The sequence below is a fragment of the Emys orbicularis genome, chromosome 9 (genome assembly GCF_028017835.1).
Source record: "Emys orbicularis isolate rEmyOrb1 chromosome 9, rEmyOrb1.hap1, whole genome shotgun sequence".
Classification (NCBI taxonomy): domain Eukaryota; kingdom Metazoa; phylum Chordata; order Testudines; family Emydidae; genus Emys; species Emys orbicularis.
The window spans coordinates 27,031,696-27,054,845 of record NC_088691.1 but is presented as its reverse complement, the minus strand read 5'-3'; the positions used below and the strand labels follow the sequence as shown (position 1 = coordinate 27,054,845).

At 42.3% G+C, this 23,150-nt stretch overlaps 1 protein-coding gene across 1 annotated transcript; it reads right to left on the bottom strand.

Annotated features, from left to right (window-relative positions):
- Positions 1 to 2,983: 2,983 nt before the first annotated feature.
- LPAR4 (lysophosphatidic acid receptor 4) lies at positions 2,984 to 4,033 on the bottom strand. Its single transcript, XM_065411216.1, has one exon. The coding sequence runs from the start codon at positions 4,031 to 4,033 to the stop codon at positions 2,984 to 2,986; it is 1,050 nt and encodes a 349-aa protein (XP_065267288.1).
- Positions 4,034 to 23,150: the final 19,117 nt, after the last annotated feature.

Below are 23,150 nucleotides of genomic sequence, written 5' to 3'. Positions count from 1 at the left end.
TTCCTTGTTCCCTCCCACCCACAATAAAGTTCCGTCTCCCCAGTACATGCAATTTTTAACATTTTAGGTATCAACATTCAAGAGCCAGTAATGGGGGGAGGGGGTGCGCGTGGAAAGCTGGAATACCTACTGTAAAGGCGTGCCAGACTTGTTATTGATTTGACAGACCCGACTGCTTCCTTGTCAGTGCTCCGGTGTGAAAGATAGTTTACCACAAACAAATCTCTCTTGCCACATCTTGGATTTTGATCTGAAGCGATGGAAGCAGCTTCTTTGAAATGCATACGACTTATGGCAAGTGTTGAAACGGGTTCATCACCCAAAGGAAATCGAAATTGCAGAAATCCTTGTAAATGGTACAGTGCAGGTGTAGATTGGGGGGGGGGGGGGGGATGGAAGGGGAACTTTTCTTCCACTTGGCATAAGACTCAAATGGCTGTATTGAATTACAGGAACAAACTCCTCCTTGAGCACACATGTTCCTATAGAGGTCCAAGCATTTTGTTGAAGGGGGAGCAAAACAATCTGGTTAAAATTGGATGCATGTTTTGTACTTGATGGTGGTTTTGGTGATGCAAAGCAGGCATGGTGACTGGTTGCTGAGCAAACCCTGCACCTTTGTAAAATGCCAGCTAATTCATTTTATCATTTGAGTTGCCTGTATTTCTCAAAGCATCAAAGAGTGTTCACCAGGGCAATGCTGGTGTACCCTGCCCCGCCACCTGTTCCAGCTATTGACTTACACCCCCAAGTGGCTAGAATCCTTTCTCCTTGTTGTCATGTTTTCTTTCCAGTCTGGAAATGCTGACTGCCCATTGTTGCCCTGACACTTATGCAGCAGTAAATCCCAGTACGAGAGGTTAGTTTCTAGTCAAGATGGCAATAACGCAAAGCCAAGCTATCAAGGTTTGGCCACTCTATCATTTTGACTGTGAGATTGTGTATCGGGAATTTATCATATAGCCATTCTGTACCTGAGTGCCAGAAGTCAGGTGCTGTAGTTATTTAAGAGCTAAAATATGTTGAACTACAAGATCTTTCTTTGTCTTCCTCAGTGTATGGCTGTTTCTCTTTCATTGAAAACAATGGTAGTGCTAAATAAATATTATTTTCAAAGTGAAATTTTTTTTTTTTGCAATCCACTTAGTAAGTAAGCATTTAAACTCCAACCATTTCAAGACGTAATTAGACCTAATGGGTTGCTTGAAATGTCACAGGAGATTAGCTCAGTGGTGGGGGAGGGATAGCTCAGTGGTTTGAGCATTGGCCTGCTAAACCCAGGGTTGTGAGTTCAATCCTTCAGGGGGCTATTTAGGGAACTGGGGTAAAAATCTGTCTGGGGGGAGGGATAGCTCAGTGGTTTGAGCATTGGCCTGCTAAACCCAGGGTTGTGAGTTCAATCCTTGAGGGGGCCACTTGGGGATCTGGGGCAAAATCAGTACTTGGTCCTGCTAGTGAAGGCAGGGGGCTGGACTTGATGACCTTTCAAGGTCCCTTCCAGTTCTAGGAGATGGGATATCTCCATTAATAAATAAAAAAATAGATTCAACATGTGAGAATTAAAACAAATGGTTAAATGGAAGTCTCTCTCTTCAGTTCATTGTGGTCTCACTGTTTTTATCCCTGATAGCTCTGAATTAGAAAAAGACTTACACCATCAACCAGAAAATGTGTATTATTAATGTTATTAAGAGAGCTGCTGGAGCAAGAACTTTGTGGGATCAGATCCTTGCTTTGAGCTGACTGTGCTGAGTAAGGACTGGCCCTGTACTTTGCAGTAACATCATGGGCTGTAGAAACACCAGTCTTAACAATGCTGTAATATGCTTTTTCTTTTATCTACAGTTGGTGTTTAATACAGTGCTAAAATCAATTGAAAGCTAACTTAATCATGCAGCTCAAAAGAATACAGCATCTTGCAGGTGACTTTGTATATCAAAGTCCTTTAATTATTTGCTCTTTCCTATTATTAGTACAACAAACAACCATTTCCTGCATTCTGTAAGAGAACTAATTAAGCTCCAAACCAACCCATACCTACTCTCATTTAAAAAGAACCCTGTATCTAGTAAACCCAGAATATACACTCATAGTAAAGCTGAAAATTTTTATTATCTGTTTGAAAGAAAACATACATATGTGTGAAATTGACTTAACATATCCTGTATTTTCAGAAGGCAGGAAAAAATTGACTGAGATTTCTAAAGTAAGATAAAGTTTTTATATTTCCTGACTGGTCCCATGTTTAATCCTAGGAAAACATACCAAATGTTGGCATCATTCAATGCAAGAATCCGCTCCATTCTCTCCATAAATAATCTCCAGAGAGAGATCTACCTTGACTTACATATCTTGAGTTCTCAAAATTGAGAAACCTGTTATCTGATGGGCTTATCTACACATGGAGAAATCTCCGATTAACTCCACGTGTGGACACTTTGAAAGCTAAATTCAAGTGAGTTAAGCTACTTAGGAACAAGGCACTCTTATTCTGGAATAAGAATATCCATATGTGGAGTGAACAAGGGTGAAAGTAATATTAAACACTTACCAGTATGGGGGCCTGGCTCTGGGCCTGCGGAAGGGGCAGGGCGTCAGCCTCCCTCAGCCAGCCCATCTGTGCTGCCTGGCCTGGGCCACCCGGGGCTCTAGCGGCGATTTAAAAGGGCTCTGGCCGCTCACGCGGTATCGGCGGCCAGGAGCCCCAGGCCCTTTTAAATCACCAGCCCCAGGGCAGCTGCCCCTTTTGCCCCTCCCGTCGGTGGCCCTGCCGATAGGGTCCCTTCTGGCAGGGCTGCCGATGGGGGGGCAAAAGGGGCAGTGACGTTAAAGCACTGCCATGGCAACGCTTTAAGGTCGGCTGCATACGGGCTGGTACCGGCTTCTTACTGGTACATCATACCAGCCCGTACCGGCCTACTTTCATCCCTGGGAGTGAATCAGGGATAGTTAATCAGGAATAACTCTATATGTAGACAAGCCATTAGAAATGTGATTCAGCAGTTGGATCACCTCCATTTGTAATAGCCTGGTCATTCACTTCCTCCTGTATTGCAGGCAGTGCAGTCTTCATTGTTAGAGGTGTTTCAGTCTTGGAAATGGAGTCCATTTGTATTTGGGGGTGTATATTGAAAGACTTTTGAAAAGATTCTGATGTGAAGTAGTAAATGAAGGGGTCAAAGCAGCAATTCATTGTTGCAATGCATAATGTGATTGGGTACATTGTCCTAGCAAATCTCTCCAAAGAGCAGTTTGCTATGGCTTGAGATCGCACAAGAGCATATAAGAAAAGTATGGAATTGTAGGGCACAAAGCATACTACAAAAATGGCCACATGCACAATAATCATCTTTAGTACTTTCTCTTTGTTTGTCCCAATCTGAGATAATGTAGCAGGTTTCCGGAGAGTCCTCAGAACCAGTGAAGAGCATGTGAGGTTGATTAGCAAAGGAATTATGAATCCTACCACTTCAATAAATATAGTGATCTTAGACAAATAGGTCTTCCAAACAATTTTGGAAAAACCCTCAAAGCAGGTTGTGCTAGTGCTAGAGACGTTGGTTGTGGAGAACAATGAAGCTAAAATTCCTCCACTGAGGACTAGTATCCAGACTCCTGCACACACAATGGCTGAATTTCTCCTTGTCCGAATGGTACGAGATCTGAATGGGTAGACAATAGCCAGGAAACGGTTGACACTAATGCAGGTGAGGAACAGCATACTGCCATATATGTTGGTGAGAAATGCAGTCCCTGAAATCTTGCACAGAGTGTCCCCAAAAGGCCAGTGCCTGTTGAAATTATAAAATATTTTAAAAGGCAAAGTGAATACAAAGAGCAAGTCAGAGACGGCAAGGTTTGTCATGAAAATAGTTGTCTCGCTTCGCATTTTCATTCGACAGCAGAAAACAAACAAAGAGGCACAGTTTGTGATCAAGCCAAGGATGAATACCACGCTGTATACGGCCCCATACAGGTTGTATTTAAAGGAATCATCTGTCAAACAGGTATGATTATTGCTGTGGTTTCCCATTCCAGGTCTGTGACGTGCTTTTGGAGCCCTTCAAAGCTGAATTCAGTGGCATCCATAAAATAAGTTAGTGAGCGCACTCTTCCTTAAGAATTCTAATGTTGTGGCTTGAAGCTCTGGTGCCTCATATTTGTGATGTCCTGTCATCCTGAGGAAGACACAAACCGTCAGTTCTGCAACCCAACTATCATTTAAAATTTCTGTACATGAAAACACACAGCCCCTTTTCCCCACCACCACCACTTTCACATGTTATTGAGCATATTCTGACCGCTGTAGATGTTCAGGGTTTTTAAATGTTTATCAGGTATGTTTTCTTAAAGATACATCCCATAGGTAGGTATCATGGAGTAGGTATCTTTATTTTATTTTAGAAATGTTGTGATAATGGTAGTATTTGGTTTACAATATATTTTCTTATATACTAAACCAAGAAATATGAAATGATCTGGAAATACATCAGGAGGGAGAGTTTGTCACAAAGGCCAGTTAAGCATCCAGATTCTTACTGAAAGTCTATAGGAGTTGGGTGCCTAATTTACATTTGTGCCTTGAATGGGATTGCCAATCCTCCAGGATTGGCCTGGAGTCTCCTGGAATCGGCATCAATCTCCCGGTGACTATTGAAAGCAATCCGTGAGATTTTAATAGGATATTTTAAGAAAATGACATTATGTCATGTTTGGGGGGGGGGGGGGGAGATCTCCCAGAATAGCTTCAGTCAGAGTTGGCAACTTCTTGAAATAAATCTCCCTCTAAAATCTTAAATAGGAATGGACCATCAGGTTTGGGAAACAAAACCAAAAAACCTAACCCTAACACATCACCCATAGCTAGAACCAAATAAAAATCTGAAATGTTCAGATAAGCTCTTGGAGCTATGCAGAGAATGGAAATTCCATTTTGTGAAGGATTTTGACATCTGTCATTCTTCCGATTAGGAATGAAATCCCAACATTTTGAATTTCTCTGTGAAAGAAAATTCTGAAAAATATTTAGTTACAAGTTGAAACATTTTGTTTTGATTTGCATTTGTTTAAAAAAAATCAATTATACTTAAATAATTGAAACAGTCATTTAAAAAAATTAAAACATTTCATTCTGAAAAGGCCAAAAAGGGACATTCTGAAATTGTTTGGAACTCTTTAGTTTTTTCTCAAACAAGATTTTGGCAAAAACATGATTTCATGAAGTGTTTTGATGATTAAACTGTATTCCTTAGAAAAGGGTTCTAGTAAAGCTTTTCCAAAAAGCTCCTTTTTCACTTCTGGTCTTTGACTAGGATCAGAACAGGAAGTATTGGAAATCCCATAGAAAATCTGGTCTCATGAGACTTCCAACCCAATTTAGCAGGCTCTAGAGATTTGGATAGTTCTGATAAGCATTTGGTTTTTTACACTTATTGGAACTAAATACTTGGAACCCTTTTGAGGTACCCTCATTAACTGTTCTATCTTGAGTCTATTTTTAAGGCCTGTACAAAGAAGCAATCAGAAAGTTTCTCAGATTAGAGAGAGAATAATTTTTTGGGCATGGCTGTATCTCTGGAGAAAGTGGGACAAGGTCAGACAACTGCAGGAGGAGCGTCTGCACTGTAAAAATATAGCAAACCAAATAGAGAATGTAAAGCTTGTTTTCTGTGATCTAACAACTGACCTGGTAGGTAAAACTATAGAGCATTTTTGACAGATGGAAGCAGTAGTTCGGAGCTGGAGCTGCATCAAAGAGAGATCTTGTGGCAATATACATTAAATAGCAAATTTGAGGTGGTATTGGATACATTATGATTCTCTGAAATAATTGAAAACACTTTTGAAATTAGAATATGTAAGCAAACAACTAATTGAAATGAAGCATGGATTGAATCAGGATAATTGGATGCATATTGTCTAACTAGTAAAATCAAGTGTTTTCTGTATTGTATTCCCAGTGGGAAAAGTTACATTCTCAGACAATATTTCTTGCATGCAAGTTATCTGTAAGCCAACTGTAAAATGTCCATTGCTCAAAACTTTACTAAAACCTACTCTACTACAATGAAAAGAACAGAAACTTCTCATTTTCCTCATCACAAAACTTCACCAAACGACAGACATGAATTCTGGCCCAATCTAGGAGTGACCAGAAAACCGGCGTACATGTACTGTAGGCACTGCAAAAGCAGCATTATGTGCCAGTTTTCTGATCAGTGCCCTGCCTTGTCCATTAGAGACTATTCCTGCTAAGAGCACCAATCTATGTATAAGTAGGTGCATAGGAGTTAGTGTGAAGTCAGATCAGATGGACCATGGCCATGATCTCTAAGCGTTACCTTGGAACTGCACCTGTGTCACAGAGGGCTTACACAACAGCCTCTCTCTAAATTCTGGAGGAGCCAGGATTGGGGCAAAAAACTTCTATCCCAGGCTGCCCCATTTATTCATGGGCTTTCTAGCAATTGCTAACTGTATGTGCACTGCTCTGTCTGAATTCGGCTTGTGGTCTCCTGGCAGTTTTTGGCACACGCTTTTAAACACAGTTCAGTAAACTTCTTTATCTTTACTTATGTTTGAGATGCGCAGTTGCTATGAGGATCCTGGTTAACACACATTCAAATCAGAAGTAGACATATCTTAATCTGATAGTTGTTGGCTGTGTGGCATGACAAATGATATCAAAGCCAACATTCAGATGTTTTCTACAGCACAAACAGATGCTTCCTTATGTGAACTGTCTTTATAAAAAAAATGTAGGGGGCAAAATGCTCTTCTGGTATCTCTCAGCTTTGTAATCCACACATTGTCTCTCTTTCACTATTTCAATGTCTGCCTTACTAAATTCATGACAAATTGAATTTCATTGCCAACCAGTAGGAAACAGAACACAGAAGAAAATTCCACAGAGATTTGTTTTGGAAGAGGTGGTACTAAGCTATGCAAAAATGCACTTGCTTTAATTGTGAAGTAATCTAAAAATAATCAGAGGTTGACCTACACATTTAGCTGGCTATATCTATATCAAATGAATTTGTATAGGTTTTATATTTTGCCTGCCTTTAAGGCAATAAGTAACCAGGTTCACAAATATATGTAGTTCCAACAGGGATGGTTTGCCTCATAACTTAAACCTCAGTCTACTATATTAACTTCTTGGCTTCTAACCCACATACTGTACATAAACAGACTGCACTTTATCTCCATCAGAAGCAATCTCTAATGTTTATGTTGAAATTTAACTTGCATAAGTAGATTTCTTTTTTTTCCTCATTGAGAGCCAGATTTTCCATGTGGCCTCAACGTAGGCTCCATATGTGTCCAAATTTTGGAGGGCACAATTTTGGGAACCTATGTTTCTACTCACCCAAAACTTACATCAGATAGTTGGATATTCAATTTTCCCAATTTGTGCATGTGGTCCTGCATTTTGGCAGCCCCAAACTGTGCATTCAGAAACAAAGACTTGCATATTTAAAGGGTATTTTGAAATATTTACCGTTATTATTCACAATCAAGCTACGTTATGTGCCAGCAGTCTGAGCTGCATACAATGCAGCTCCAGTGCTCTGGAGAAAAGATGCTGGATCATTTAATTTTTTTTTTCATTTAACAAGGAGTCACATGGACAAATTTCACTTTCCTGGTGCATCAGTCTGAGAATTATCTACCAACTATTGTTCAAACTAGGTTATGATCTTGAAAATATGAGTCCATGTTGTTTACATATCTAACACTAAGGTGGTTAAACAAGCTGACAAATTACTCAAACTGAGTCATTCACTTGGAATTACAAGGTGTCAGGGTCTATAATTTTAATGCTTTAAATATTAGATACATTCTCCTTCTCTCTAACCAGACTTAAATCAACAGCAAATTTTCCCTGCCTATCATGCTCACCACAATTATCACTCTGTTGGGAAAGATTAAGAAGATTTAGTTTCACGTTTTTAACATGCCAAGTTCAGTGCACATCAAATAAACAAAATAACTTAGAATTCTGTTTTTCAGGCAGGCCAGATCTTTAGATTCATTGTCCGCTGTACAGAATGTACAAATTCTAGTTCAGCAGTTATTAGAAGTGATGCCATAATGGAATATAGAAAAGTGCTTTTACACTAGAGTAGTGAATTACTGTGAGCATTACATCTAATGTGAAGGGGGAGCTTCACGTGACTCTACATCTTTTGTCAGTTACGCCAGTTCAGCCCCACTGAGGGTGAAGCCAGCAGTGTCGCAACAGATAATTGACAGTCAAGCTTGCTCTCACTCAGTTCTCATGTGTTACAGGGATCACTTTCACCTGCCATGCAGTGAAAATTAAGGAAATCTCTTCTCCTTCCTAAAATACATGATCCCTTTGTTTCTGACTCCATTGTCCTTACGCACTATGACACTCATAATTGCCATGTCGTAGCTTCTCGGGGCACTATAATTATCAAATATATTTACTTGGCATCCTAAGAGCTTTTAATTTGGAAAAGAAGTATATTTGCACTGAAAATATTGCTCTTGACACACAATAAATGGACTGTTACAAAAAAAAAAAGGAAAGAAACTGAGCTCTTGTCTTGTTTTATTCATGAAGCTGCCTTCTTTTTGTTGCTATTGACAGGTCTCTTTCCCTACATGTTAGCCATTGGAGGCCCAGTATAATACAGTATGAACTCAGTGCTAACTGTAAGTATACCTAAACATTCTAGATAGGGTGGCCAGGTGCCTGGTTTTCGACCAGAAAGTCTGGTCAAAAAGGGGACTTGACGGTGTCTAATCAGATCTACTGACCGGACACTCAAAGTCCAGTTACTGTGGGCAGGGAGGCACCGGGTCATCACCCACACCAGCCCCTACTCAGCCAAAGCTGCCTCCTACCTACATTGGGCAGCTACCACTCCCAGCAGTGGCTCCGCAGGCGAGTCCCTCCTGACCCAGGAAGAGGAAAGAGGACCGAGGAGGGGGAGGGGGCCTCAGGGCAGGCAAGCTGCACCACAGAGAAGGTTCCAGAACTCCTGATGGAGTGTCTGGCTTTCAAATATTACGAAGTTGGCAACCTTAATTCTAGGTATACTTCAGTCCCCCTCAGAACAGGTGGAGATGGACCTCTTGTCCCTTCCAGTGCTATATGTCTGTTTTATATGTTATGCATAAAATATACATTAATTGGATCACTTTTACTTTGCAAAACAACTTTGGAATCGAAACTTACAATTCACATCTTCTCAATACATTTGTTGCTTTCCCTTGCTTTTTATACTAACTTAGTGGAGATGTAAAGTGAATTGAACTTTGTGAGCATGAATATTTAAGAGGTCATGTGGGTAAATAAAATTACATGGCTTGTTGATTTTCTTAGTTTGACTCAGATTGACAAAATCAAAACCTTTCAAAATTCTGATGGAATTATTGTGCTTAATGCACTTCATGACACAAAATAGTGTTACACAAATAGGACCAAATTTTGGAAGGTGGTTGTACCTGTGTGGATGACAGAAAAGCCATAGGCCAGGAGGTGATGTGACAGAATTGCTCTGGATTTCCTCATGCAAATAGACTAGTGTACAGGCCTTCCATGACCAAAGAGGCAGGGATCTAAGGGTCATGGGGCCTTGGCTGTATGATTCAGTACATACAGCCTCTGCCCCAGTAGTAGACCATTATGTATTGTCCTTACACACAGCATGACAGCTTTTCCTACTCTTGGCAAGAGTGGTATGCATGAAAAGGCTTTTGCATCATTATTGTGCATCCAGTTGATAGAATGTAAAAATATGGCTCCACAGTGTGTAACACTACACACTGCACTAAAACATGTCTTATGCATCGTGTCTGCCGAAGCCTAGTGAGATGAGTTAAGGTCAAAGTCACTATAATCGCTGATTTGGAATTTTCTCCCTTTTGTCTATTTCTAAGGTTACTTGGATTAGGTAGAGATTTTGGATGGGAATTTATTTTGTTCTAAAGACAGTTTTAGTTTTTCTTCAGATTTATTAGGGCATAATCCTGCATAAGGGCTGCAGGATGTAGATTCTTCTAGACTTGCATGAGAACTACTGATATGAGAGTGGAACACATCTCTGTAAATACGGACTCTATAGATATGGTTTGTTTTCTAAATGCAAAATGAGATTGTGTGACAAATCTAAGGTATTTCTAATGGACCTGTCATGGTAGCATCTAGTTATCAAGCATTTTTAATGTCTTACAAGGTTTAAATTAAAAAATTAACAACCCTGAATTCAGAATGCCAGCTAGCATTTGGGATAGTAATAAAGCCCAGCTCACACGACTTTGTGAGTCTTCCAATATATGTTGATTTTTGTCTTAAAGCCCCAGCATAGGCTTACATTACTCTTTCATTAAATATATCTATATCTATATCAATATAGATATAGATATTTGCCCTTATGGTTAGGGGGGTCATTTCAGAAAAATTCTGAGGTGGGAGCAAAGTAGTATCAGCATATAGGGTGTCCTCTGTCCCAAAGAGGATCACAAATGAGAAACTAGGCAATTATTGCTTTCCTAATGATGTCATCCAAAATTGAGGGGGGAAGGGGTGTGCAAAAAGTGGAAGAGATAATGGAGCATATAGGCCTATGAAAAGTTGGGGGGGGGAAGACAACTTCCCCCTTGCCTTTAGCAAATGATGTCCCTGCTTATAGTTTTGGAGAGAGAGCCTGAAAACATGATCTAAGTGCAGTCTAAAGGCTCAGACAAATCTGCTTTTCGGGAACTCATGATTTTTGACCGCTCAGGTCTGGCAATATTGTAAAGATATGAGACAAGTGCCGGTAAAAGACTGATCTTTATTTCCTGGCCTCAGTCACATAACATGGAGCGGGGTCACAAAAGGTTGCCCCCTGTCACACAGCAGGAGTAGGTATTCACTGACTCCATTGACTACTGGTAGAGGAAACAGCATTTTTTTTTTTAATTGGACATTTATTTGAAATAAGGTTAATCTAGAATTAGATTCAGGCACTACATCTTCCTATTTTCAAAAGTTTTTTTTCTGTTTCCTGTTGATGTGTGAAAAAGCCATACGAACAGAAGAAACTGGTTGACTGACAACAGGAAACAATTAAACTGTCTATAAACAAAGTGCTGTTAAATGTACAAAGTAACTGAAAGCAGAAAAGAGACTTTTTTCCTAATCTTGCAACTCTAGTAATCCTAGGTGTTATCTGTGACAATAGTAGGAAAACCTATTCAGATAGAGTGTGACTTTTAAGTTGTCCCTTTAAAGCCTCTCACTCCAAAGAGCCAAACAAGATCCTCCCACACACAAACATGCATATTTTAACAAAGCAATTTACTGTTAGGAAGATGCCATGTAGATTACAGTGAAAGGGAGAGTTTTCTAGTGCCTCAGGACAGGTCTACACTACCCGCCTGAATCGGCGGGTAGAAATCGATCTCTCGGGGATCAAATTATCGCGTCTCGTCAGGACTCGACAATCGATCCCCGAATCGACGCTTGTACTCCACCAGCGGAGGTAGGAGTAAGCGCCGTCGCCGGGGGAGCCGCGGAGGTCGATTTGCCGTCGTCCTCACAGCGGGGTAAGTCAGCTCCGATACGTCGAATTCAGCTACGCTATTCGCGTAGCTGAATTTGCGTATCTTAAATCGACCCCCCCCCCCCCCCCGTAGTGAGGACATAGCCTCAGAATAAGGGAAGGAGTCAGGCTTTCATTCATGGCTCTGGCACTGACTTGCTGTGTATCTTCAGCACCTATATTATCTCAATTTTCCCATATTTATGAGCACAAATGCTACTTACCTCATGGGTGCTGAGGCTGAAATAATTGGTGAAATCCTGGCTTCACTGACATCAGTAGCAAAAAGCCAATTGACTTCAATAGGGCCAGGATTTCATCATGTTTAAGTGCTGTCGATCCCAGAAGAAATGCATTAGACATAAAGCAAAGTTTTAGACTACTCCAGATCTGGGGCATCTGAACCTTTGGCATAATCCTGGGTCCCAATAGGCCCTTCTAGCAGCCAGGAATCAGCCGGGGTAGCCTCACCTTGGCCACACCCCCTTTCTCTTGGCCTCTCCCACAGTAGGGGTGGGATAGGAGAAACTATGGTGGTTCTGGGCGGTGTCCCAACTCCCACTGCCCATGATGGCCCAGCGCCTGCACTGCCCACCCGCGGTGGCTCCGCATGAACCCTGGGGCCTTGGTCAGGGCTATGGCTGGGCGCAGACATGGTGCGGGGCTTGGTCACCTTGGAGACAAGCCCCGCCCCTCCTCCCAGGACCCTGCCGCTGCCATCGCTGGCCTGTGGCTGCCTGACAAAGGGCTGCACACCAGTCCGAGCAAGTGGGGAGCAAGGTTGGTGTCCTGCCAGGGCCCAGCTTGTGGGGTGGGGGGAGGGGTGTTGGTGAACAAGCGGGTCCCACCCCATAGGGATGGCTGGGCCTGCCTGGGGTGTCCCCACTGAGCTGCCCTAGCCCCCAGCACTCGGAGCAATTGGGGGAGGGAGCAGTGCCATGTAACCCTATGTGCCCCCCACGCATTGCCTCCGTTTGGGGAGGCAACCCCTCCTCTCCCCCAACCTGCACCCATGATTCTACAGCTCCTTTTTGCACTAGCAGAGGAGTATAAAGTGGCCAAAACAGGAGCCAGGATTAGGGTTGTTCTTCCTAGAGACTCTTCTTCACTGAATGTGGAAAGGGAAACCTGATCTATATAAGTTATAATCCTAAAGGATCACGCTTTGTTTCCTTTTGGATTGATCAGCACTGTTGTTGATTCTTCTAACAGTCCTTGGAGAGCTCCAAGGCGTTTCCTGTGCATGGCAACTTCCCTGTGCTGTATCTGTTTTGTGTTTAGCTCACTAAAACGTTTTCCTTAGAGGAATGATGAACTGACATAACCAATGATCAGGGCAAGATACTTTTTTTTTTTCCTTTTCACTGAAAATGCCTTCTTCCCAAACCCCTCATCCCCTAACCTATTCTAAGATTAGAGCTACCTTCCAGTAGATGTTTCAAACTGTCACCATAATGTGTGTGTACATCGATGTGGTAAACTTGACCCTCAATTCATATATATTAATGGATTATTATTAGTATAAAGAGAACTCAACCTTTTGGGCCTAACTTTCAAAGGAACCTCAATATGATTTCTGAAGACTGAGACTGACATTTTGCATGTGTCTTTTTTCATGCCCAAGTCTCTTACTGGGTGGATCTCTCTTTACACTGGTATACCCAGATCTAATATAGTGCTGCTGTTTGCCAGCATAGCACTAGACCATGCAAAATCTGGAAAATCCAATAGAGAATGTAATACAGAAAACAATCAGTGACAAATTCTTTAAAAAACCCTGTTATGCTTGTGACCTAAGCAGTTAGCTAATGTTTGGAGTTTAGCAGGTTGTTTCCATTAGAAGGAGAAATTGATGTTGGAGTCAGGTATTTCTTTGATGCAATTCTATTTATTTACAAAGAATGTACAAAGTCCTATTTCCCTGAACACAAGAAGAATCAAACAGGAGGGAGTTTCTTTGCTCAAAGTTCAAAGTCTCTTTCCAGCCAGCACTCTGCACAAAAAGTTCCCTCTCTCTTTTGGATTTCTCTCTCAGCCATGTTTTCAGTGCTTCTCTTGCTGTCTTGCTTGGCTTTTGGCCTGCTTCTCTGCATGTTCTCTGGGTGCTTCTGCTCTCACATGCACACCTCTATCAAATAATTCCCAGTAAAACCCCACTGCCCAATAAGTCAAATTTCTGACCAGCCTTGCATATGGCCTGTGTTTTGGGAAGTGGCTCCTACACTTTCATCTATCTTACTGTAAAAAAGAGCTTAGCTGCATCTTACATTTATCCTGAATGAATGGTGTCTTATGCCCACCAGCTTCAGTGAAGTTTCACTCACCTCCATCAGAATACAAATGAGTCTCAGGCTTTTGCAGTTATAAAACTCTGTGGTGAGGGGATTATAGGTTTGATCTCCTTTGAGGTGCTGAGTTCATTCCTCCCCCACTGAAGTCAGTGGGAGTTGAGAGCACTCAGCATCCCACAGGAGTGCTCCAGATCTTGCAGGATGTGCACCCTGCACTGGTTTGGTAGGTGAACTTATTGATATAATAAGGCTTTCTTCTCTCAAAGGCCCTGATCCTGGAAGGTGCTGAACACCCGCAACTCCCATTAAAGTCTATGGACCAGATCCTCAGCTGGAATGAATGGACGTACAGTACAGACTCGTTTACGCGCAGATGTCGGGAGTCAAGCTGCCACGACCGCGTGTTAACGCACCGCGGGTTAAGAGGGCCATGCTGAAATATCTTAAGATATCTATATATACATGTATAATTATCTAGGATTACATACGTACTCACAGCGTCCCACATACTGCAGGCCTAGCTGTTAACGGCGCTTTGCAAGAATATAAATTCAAATGTGTAATCTAATAAAAACATTATTATTACTACACGGGGTGAAAGTAACTCAGGGCACTTACCAGTACAGAGCGGGGGGTGGCTCTGGCCCCCGGAAGGGGCGGGGCCTCGGGCAGAAAGGGCAGGGCTAGGGGGTCAGCATCCCCCGGCCAACCGTTCCAGGCCGCCTGGTCGGCGCCGCCTGGGGTTCCCATGGTGATTTAAAGGGCCAGAGGCTCCGGATGCCGTTGCTGTGGTAGTGGCGTCTGGAGCCCCGGGCCCTTATAAATCGCCGGCCCCGGGGCAGCTGCTCCCTTTGCGCCCCCGAGGGGGGGGCTAAAGGGGCAGGGACCTTAAAGCACTGCAGGGTCCTTTGCCGCAGCAGTGCTTTAATGTTGCTGAGGCCTCCCCCCCCGTCGGCGGCCCAGTGCTGCCGCAGCAAAGGACTGTCCTTAAAGCGCCCTTTTTGCTTCCCCATCGGCAGCCCTGCTGGTAGGGGCCCAACCGGCAGGGCCACCGATGGGGGAGGGGCCAGCAACGTTAAAACGCTGCCGTGGCAGTGCTTTAAGGAGGGTCCTTTGCCAGGGCAGCGCTTTAATGTTGCTGCCCCTTCCCCCCCCTCCCCTCCCATCGGTGGTAAAGACGTACAACATGTTTCTGCTCCGCACTTCCTGTCAATTTCTATGTCAGTGAGTTAGTGAGCAAATCTGTAGCACTACATAGCAAGTTCCTGTACCACGTGTTAACGAGTCTCGCGTGTTAAATAGGTAGCACTGGGAGGCATGGCGCTACTGCGCGTTAAGCAGATTCGCACGTAAACAGGTCTGTACTGTATTACCATTTACTGCACTGGAACGGTGCTGCTTTGTACTAGCTAAGGAGCTGACTATTTTTGGGTATGTTTACACTGCAATGTAAACTCAAGGTTAGTAGAACTTGAGTTAGGAGACCCTGGGTTTGTTAACCCAGAGCTTGAGAGTCTACATTCATTTGTAATTACAAATTAGGAATTGTTGAACCCGGGGTCCCAACATGAGGCTACAGCATCTACACTGCATTATGCGGGCCTGAGTCCAACAACCCATATCCAAGACTTCCTAGTGCCCTCCCAAAATATGGCTGCACTAGCTCTTTGTTTGTGGTGCAGTGTGGGGGGGAAATTGACTGTCCATCAAACTTGATTGTCCAGAAGACAAAGAAAGTTGGCCTGTGGGATTGTGAGATACGTCTGGTGGACTCCCAATCATGAGTCCAATGGGCCTGCATCTACATTGCAGAGCAACAGGGTCCCAGCTTGATTCAGGCTCGGATCCTCCAACTCGTGGGCTCCTGGGACCGAGCCCTGCATTAGCATGATTTGTGTATAGACAGAAGGGGGGTTAGACTTGAGCTTGAGTTTGAACCCTGGGCTTACACTGCAGTCTAGACATATCCTGAGAGCTGAAGGTACTCAGCACCTTCTTGGAGTTAGATTACCACATGGTTTTGGGCCTTAGGCATCCATATCTTATATGTCACGGGTACCTTTGTCAAAACTTATGTAAACTGACCTGGAGGTTTGATTGGTGTTTTCAGAGAAGCACCTTTACCCTCTCACAGGGAAAATGTCATATTCCTAACCAGCATTCTCCAGTAAATCAGGCTTTTATTTTGTTTTGTAAACTGAAAACAAATTCAATAAATTATAATGAAAATACATAAGAGAAAACACCCCCCAGTGCTGAAAGCTAACAGACAGCGAGAGTTGTGACATTTTACTCCTTCAGGGAGCAAAGCTATAATAATGGAATAAAGCTAGAATGATTTGTCATTACAAAAACACAGATCCAGAGACCCCATAATTTCATTCCCATAATTGAATTTCTACATGCCATATTTCCACAAATGACAGAGAATGGTGGGAAAACTACAGCATGGTTTGAGGGGAGGTGGTGTTATTTTTGAGTAATGCAATACAACTCATGTTTAACTTGAAAACAAAAACATCTTGAGAGAGAAGACCATATCCGTAGGTTCCAAAGTGAAACCCCAAAAATGCTTAAAAAAAAAGTAGCTTTTCAGATGTGACTTTCTTTGTGAACATGCATAACTTTTTAAAGTATTATGAAAAAGCATATTGTGTATATTTCATTAAGACCTATGATACAAAAGCAAGCTATTGTTGCCTTCGTATGTACTCATTTCTAAAGTTGAATGACTGATGAACACTGTTCAAATTCACTTGCTCAAACTTGCCAAGATAAAGATAGTTTCTGAATTTTCTAGAAAACAAAACTACAAATAATTCAGAAAGCTTTCTCATTTAAGGACAGGCTAAACTGTTACTGAAACTGAATAGGTCTTCACCCTTTCAGAGCATAGTCTCTCTTGAGTAAATGCAGGAGATGGTGCATTTGAGCAAAACATGTACCACCACTGTCTGCTCTGGTGAATAGATAACTTCTGTTTCCAGTAAAATAATTTAGCTTTTGTGAAAGGTGGTGGCTTCATGTCCCCAGAGACTAAAGTCATATTATTTATGGAACAAGCATAGCAGCAGAGCAATCCTTTATACCCACTTGACCTGGTAAGACCCCATTGGGGATGGATGGGGATTTCAGCTCCATACCCATTCAGTCCTATGTCTGTCTGTTGGGATAGTTAAATAGAATGTCATTTGTGGCAGTGAACAGCTGTCCATGCAAATAGCCAGGGACTGGATTGATTTAATCAGCTTGCTTTACGTATGGAAGGCCAACAATGCGTCATGGTAATGAATGTTCTTCACTACCAACCTGGTCTAAATTCCAGCAGGCAAGCTAGGGCTGCAATCTTCTATAACTAGATTTCACATTTTGGTGAACTCTAACAAACACAAATATATCTTAAAAAATTAACATAAGTAGACTTGGAAGAATATGGATATAAATACTTTGACAATTGTGGTCAATTGACTGAAGAAATCCTATAATATTAATAAAAATACAGAGCAATTTTATAGTGATTTACACGTAGACAGCTCTTTGCAAACATTTAGTAAACCTTGTAATGCTGTTAATCCTATGAGATATGGCAGGGTTTTACTTATGGTTTTTCCCTATTTTGGAAACAGATCCAGAACTTAGTGGGTCTGGTTTTGCACCACTGAAGTCAATGGGGACAGGCTCAGACCCAACCTGCATGTAAGGGTATGAATTCTCTGCAGAGTTGGCCTGGATGTGAGTGACCACGCTGTAAAACCACATCCAAGTTACTGTGTCCTCACTGATGCTGTGTTCCCCCATGTGTGTCATTAGGACTTCTGCGGGCACATCCCATGATCCTTCATGCTGCGGTAAGCTGAGCTGCTCTGATTCTTTCCCAGTCAATTGTGGGAGAAGTTCTGTTCTGAGCACACGAGTGAAATTGTGGCAAGGCATTGGTGGACTATCAATACTGCAGTGATTTACCCTGCATCCTCACTGCAAAGTGGGTGGGTTACTAGTTCCAGTGAAAGCAGAATCTGGGCTCTAACCCAGGGTTGAAAGCACTTCTCTCGGGTGAGAAGTTTTTGAGGGTGGATAGGACAGGAGCTAGGAGCAACACCTGGGTAAAAACCTGGGCTAATTCTGTAGTGCAGACATACCCTTAAAAGTGGCAGTACTAGATACTAGAATATAAGGTTTCCTATTCCTAGTCCCATGTTCTATCTGTTATGTCACACAGCCTCTAGGGGGAAAAAAGTGCTACTGCTAGGATTGCATCTTTTCTGCTGCTTGTGATCTGCAACACTTAGAAACTGTTAACATTAATATCTCACTTCTGCCAGAAAACATGACGAGAGACAGGGCCGGCTCTAGGATTTTTGCCGCCCCAAGCAGAAACAATTTTGGCAGCCCCCCCCCCTGGTTTTTTTCTTACCCCACCCCCGGCCCCGCCTCAGCTCCGCCCCTTCCCCAAATCCCCAGCCCTGCCTCCTCCCCCCAGGCTCTCAAGCCTAGGCGGGAGGGGGAGAAGTGGCGTGCGCGCCGTGGCCACTCGGAGTCTCCTCCTCCCTCCCAGGCTCTCAAACCTGGGAGGGAGAGGGAGCAGTGGCGTGCGAATCAGCTGTTTCGCGCGCCGCAGCCGCTCGGGATCTCCCCCTCCCTCCCAGGTTTGAGAGCCTGGGAGGGAGGGCGAGCAGTGGCGCGCGAAGCAGCTGTTTCGCGCGCTGTGGCGAGCTAGGGCGGCCGGGGCACATTTTTAGGGGCAGCAGGGGCGGCATTCTGGCGCCGGCCATGCCGCCCCTAAAAATGTGCCGCCCCAAGCACCAGCTTGTTTTGCTGGTGCCTAGAGCCGGCCCTGACGAGAGACAAGTTGATGTATTTTCTTTGTGTTCCTTGTCAAACCACATCTTCTGAAATTAAAGTTAATAGGTAACTGCATTCAGGCATGGTTCTATTTGTACTTTCTCTGTATGTTCTGAACTTCTATCTCCAGAATTTAAAGGACACTGGTTTTATCAACTGACCTATACCCTAGTCAGGAGAAGTCTCATTTTTAGTCTCTAAGGAGTAAAAAGAAATGTACACTGAGTCCTTTCTCCCCCTCCCCATGTTCTTCAGGACTCTTTAAGTTAATAAGCTTTGAACTCTTTAAAGTAGTAAGGTTAGCTTCCTGCTAGGTTTGCTTTGGCTTTCATAATGCTAGTAAGAGAAGGAGGACGGAAAAAGTATTGTAGGGTGAGAGGATATCCTCACTGAGCTTTGAACTTCCTCATCCTTTAGGTTTTGCTAACTATTGTATTCATCTATTGGAGTAATAATAAATTATAGAACTGCCTGGTCTTAAAGAAAAACTCAGCACTATTATTTAAAAGTATCTGCTGCAAATCATTCTCGAGATGGTGAAAAAACTAAGGGATTTTTATTGTAATTGTCTTTTTAAAAGCATCACATTTTAATAACTAAGTATCTTATATGCCTAATAAATTTTACATTTGATAAGTTTTTATATATACTTATAGCCAAACCATAGCCCTACTGAAATCCATGGGAGTTTTTCCATTGATTAAAAGGGAGCAGAATTTGGCTGCAAATGAATGCCCCTTAATTCTTTAAAATAAAACAGTTTTACAAAATGAGAAATTTTGACTCTTATACTCAATTCTGGAAATATAGCTTCTAGGGCCTTGATCCTGCAAAGATTTGGGCATGTGCTTAACTGTATGCACTGTCACAGTGCATAAAGCTAAGCATATAAATCTTTGCAGGATGACAACCTAAATTAGCATTGTTTAATATAGAGCTCGCTTGTTTAAACCTATGTTAAACAGTATCTTTGAAATACTGAATGCAAAATGTTAAAAAATGCTCTAAACCATTTATTATTGAACAAGCTGCTATTTTTTGGATTAGCTGAAACATGTTAGTTAGCTAATTAAACACAACTCTGACAGAGGTCCTTAATTTGTCATACTGACTTCAGGAGATGTGCATTGCAATGGTTTGCATTGCAATAATTCATAGCAAGTAAGTAGTTTTGCAGAGTAATTGCATTCCAAAAACTTGGAGATAATCTTTTCACTGTAAACATGTTGCTACATCACTGTGAGAAACTAGCACTTCTTTCATAGAAACAATATTATGGCTTGGGCAATAGAAATGAAATCTTTCCCCAGATAAAAGTATTGTTAGGTTAGTACTAAAATATTCCACAATTCAAACCTAGTGGGCTAGAATTATTTCTAGTGAAATCATTCTATTGGTTACAGCAGGCATCAGTCTGACCCAGTGAATTAAAAAGTATTAAAATCAGATTCTCAGAGCTGACATTAAATCTGTACACTTTTATAACTGAACCAGAAAATTAATAAATAAAAATAGAAACTTACCCAAGAGATACAGGGCTAGAGATATCATGCCTCCAGACAGCTACCTAGTTAGCAGATCTCAGACAGATTCCTCTCTGGCAGTCCATAGACTTATCCATTTTTTTAAATGAAGGTTTGTTTAATCCCATAAGTAAAATCTCCCTGCTCTAGCTGTTTACTGATTGTCGTTCATCCTTTAAAATGTGAGGCTACTAGCAGTTATCTCCATTCCTTTGTTAGGGGAGGAAAACTGCTGAACGTTGCAGCCATCATGCCTTAGGAAACAGGACGCAAGAAAAGGCCCAATGTCTATGCAGGATCTGAGAGCAGGGGGAACTCTTGGGGGTCTCAATAGGAAATGTTTTTCATTGGATAAGAAGGTATTATTAGTAGCTGTGATCCCGCCCCGTCCTCTGTGTTTTTAGTCACCAGTCATTGGGCTGATTGTGTTTTCCCCCGAAGCGCCTTGCCGAGGAAAAGCACCCTTCACAGTTAAGAATTAGCAGCTTAAGTACTGCTCGACAATAGATAAAGCTTATTTCCTGAGCAGTTGGTTGGCTGACGCAGCCGGTGTGTGTGTGTGTGTGTGCTTGTAGCAGAGTATTGTTTTAGACTAGCATCTGTAAAGCAAGGGGATACCCAGGTCTGAAAGCTCAAACTTTGTGTTTCCACAACTACAGTGATTGTGTTTCCCCCACCCCAATTTAAAAAAAAAAGAGGGTAAAGAAGAGATTTCTGCCTCAGGCATGCACCATAGAACACCCTCTGGCTGCAAAATGAAACTTTATAAAGATAATGAAATTCTAGGTGCAACTGTTTAGATAAAAATGAGCAAGAACAGATTTCAGTTTGCTCTGAAAGCCTTAGGTTCCTGCTGAAAACGTTTAAGAGGTAGTTTGAATTTCAAATGTTTAGGAGATCATTATAAAGTTCACAATCTCCAGAGAGGTAGCACTTCTCAGGTCTTTATAGCCCAGTCTGCTAAATCTTATTGTCTCAGTAAATCTGGCTCCTGACTTACCAGTTAACCAGGAGTTTTATTTCTCTCTCTTACCTTCAATGCCGGCCCTTCAGCTAGGAAAAGGTTTTGGGGTGTCTTCTGTCTGGGAGGAAGAGCAATGTTAGTGGACAAATTATTCAGCTTTGCTTTCTTATGGCAAGTAGTGGTCAGTTTCTTTTCTCCCAGCCTTCTCCAGCCCTCTGCTTGGGATCCTGAGTCTGCTTTTAAACTTTGGTTTTTAAAACTTAGCCAAACAGCTCACATGCCCTGATTTCATTTTGTTTATTCTCCTTTTTCTCCGCTCTCTTCTGGCTGCTCTCACAGGCAGCCAAGGCCAGTAAACAACTCATTGTGAAGCTGGAGTGAATGCTATTCCTTGGACTAGTGGCGGGTGATACAGCACTGCAAAAAGAGGATTCTGTCTTGCTCCTACAGAGAGAGAGAGAGTGAGAGAGTGTGTGTGAGAGACTTTTGCATCATGACCAGCTGCCATGGATTTTTATCCAGTCGACTCTCAAATAACTTTCTGAATCTCACGTTATAGCAGCTTTAACTCTCAAATGCACAGACACTGTGGTAGCCCTTCTTCCTTTGACCATAAATGAATTTCATCCTCTCAGGATTCATTTATTCTCCCTTTAGAGTGCATAAAAAGACCTACATAGATTCAAATGGCAAGTGAAGAATCTGCAAATGCGTTTAGGTGCAAAGTGAAAATGGATCAGTTTTCCCTTTTGTACATGGGATTTAAAGGTGTGAGAGAATATAGATGAATAATGAAGATAAGGCTGAGGAGATAGCTGTGTTAATTTACAGAGCAACACACAACTGAAAGGCAAAGCACCCCTAGTAACCCATCCACAATCAGATTAATCACATTTTTGTGGGCAAAGGATATGGGACTGGAGGGGTTGAGGAGACAAAAGCCACTATCCCAAAGAAGCAGGGTGTAGGGGCTGCAGACATGCTGATCCCCCATTTCTGTGGTCAGTACCGCAGTTTATGGGCTGGAATATAGTAGCTGCTGTCCCTCCATACTTCTAGAATAAGGTAATAGGGAAACAGACCACATAGTAGCAGATTGTATGGTCTATCCTCCATTCTCCTCCGATTGCCACTTCCCAAACCAGCCTGTGCTAGGCTGACACACAAACCTCTTCAGCACACAGGTGTGCAGAGAACCTATCCATACACCACTATGGGTAAACTAAGGGACTCCACTTCAGCTGCATGCTTTAAATGGTGTGGAGGACCTCGTGCTGGCTTATTGCACCAGTGTGAATTGTATCCATAGATTTATATACATAGGGAAGTCTGATTTGGCTTCCTGGAAAAGAGACAATAAAGAAAATTGATTTTTACCATAGTAGGCAATGGGAATTTTACAGCTGACTTCAGAGAGAGCCCGATTGGGCCTTTGCCTTTCAGACTGAAAAACAGAAATTGTTTCATTATATTGCCTCTGAGTGCCCTCAGTACAAATTAACTAAACCTGAAATTTGCACTTGAGGCCATCCTGAAGGTGTTCAGCGAAAGAAATGCAGTTTAGCTGATTTGAAGCTTTTGTACTGCTGTAGCCATGTCAAGCAGAGTGTGAGAGGCTAGAAACCCCTGTGGATTAGTGGTGAGCATACGTGGCAAAAGCCCTTCAAAGATATCAGTCACTGGGTCAGTCCTCCAGAATTACCATATTTCTGCCATTGCAAGAATTTTCCCATGTTTCCTTTTGAAGAATAAACACTGGATATATCTTTTAAAAAACAGCCAATTATAGTATTTAGCCAGAACCTGGCAACTTTACCAGTGACTTTGATATCTTTGGAATTTAATCAATCCACTGCACTAATCTGGGGCTGTTGGTTTATCTCAAGGCAATGGTTTAATTATTAACTGTAAACTGATTAACAGGTATCTTTAGCAGCTGCAGGCTCGAGGGGACTCTCAGGAACCCCTTATT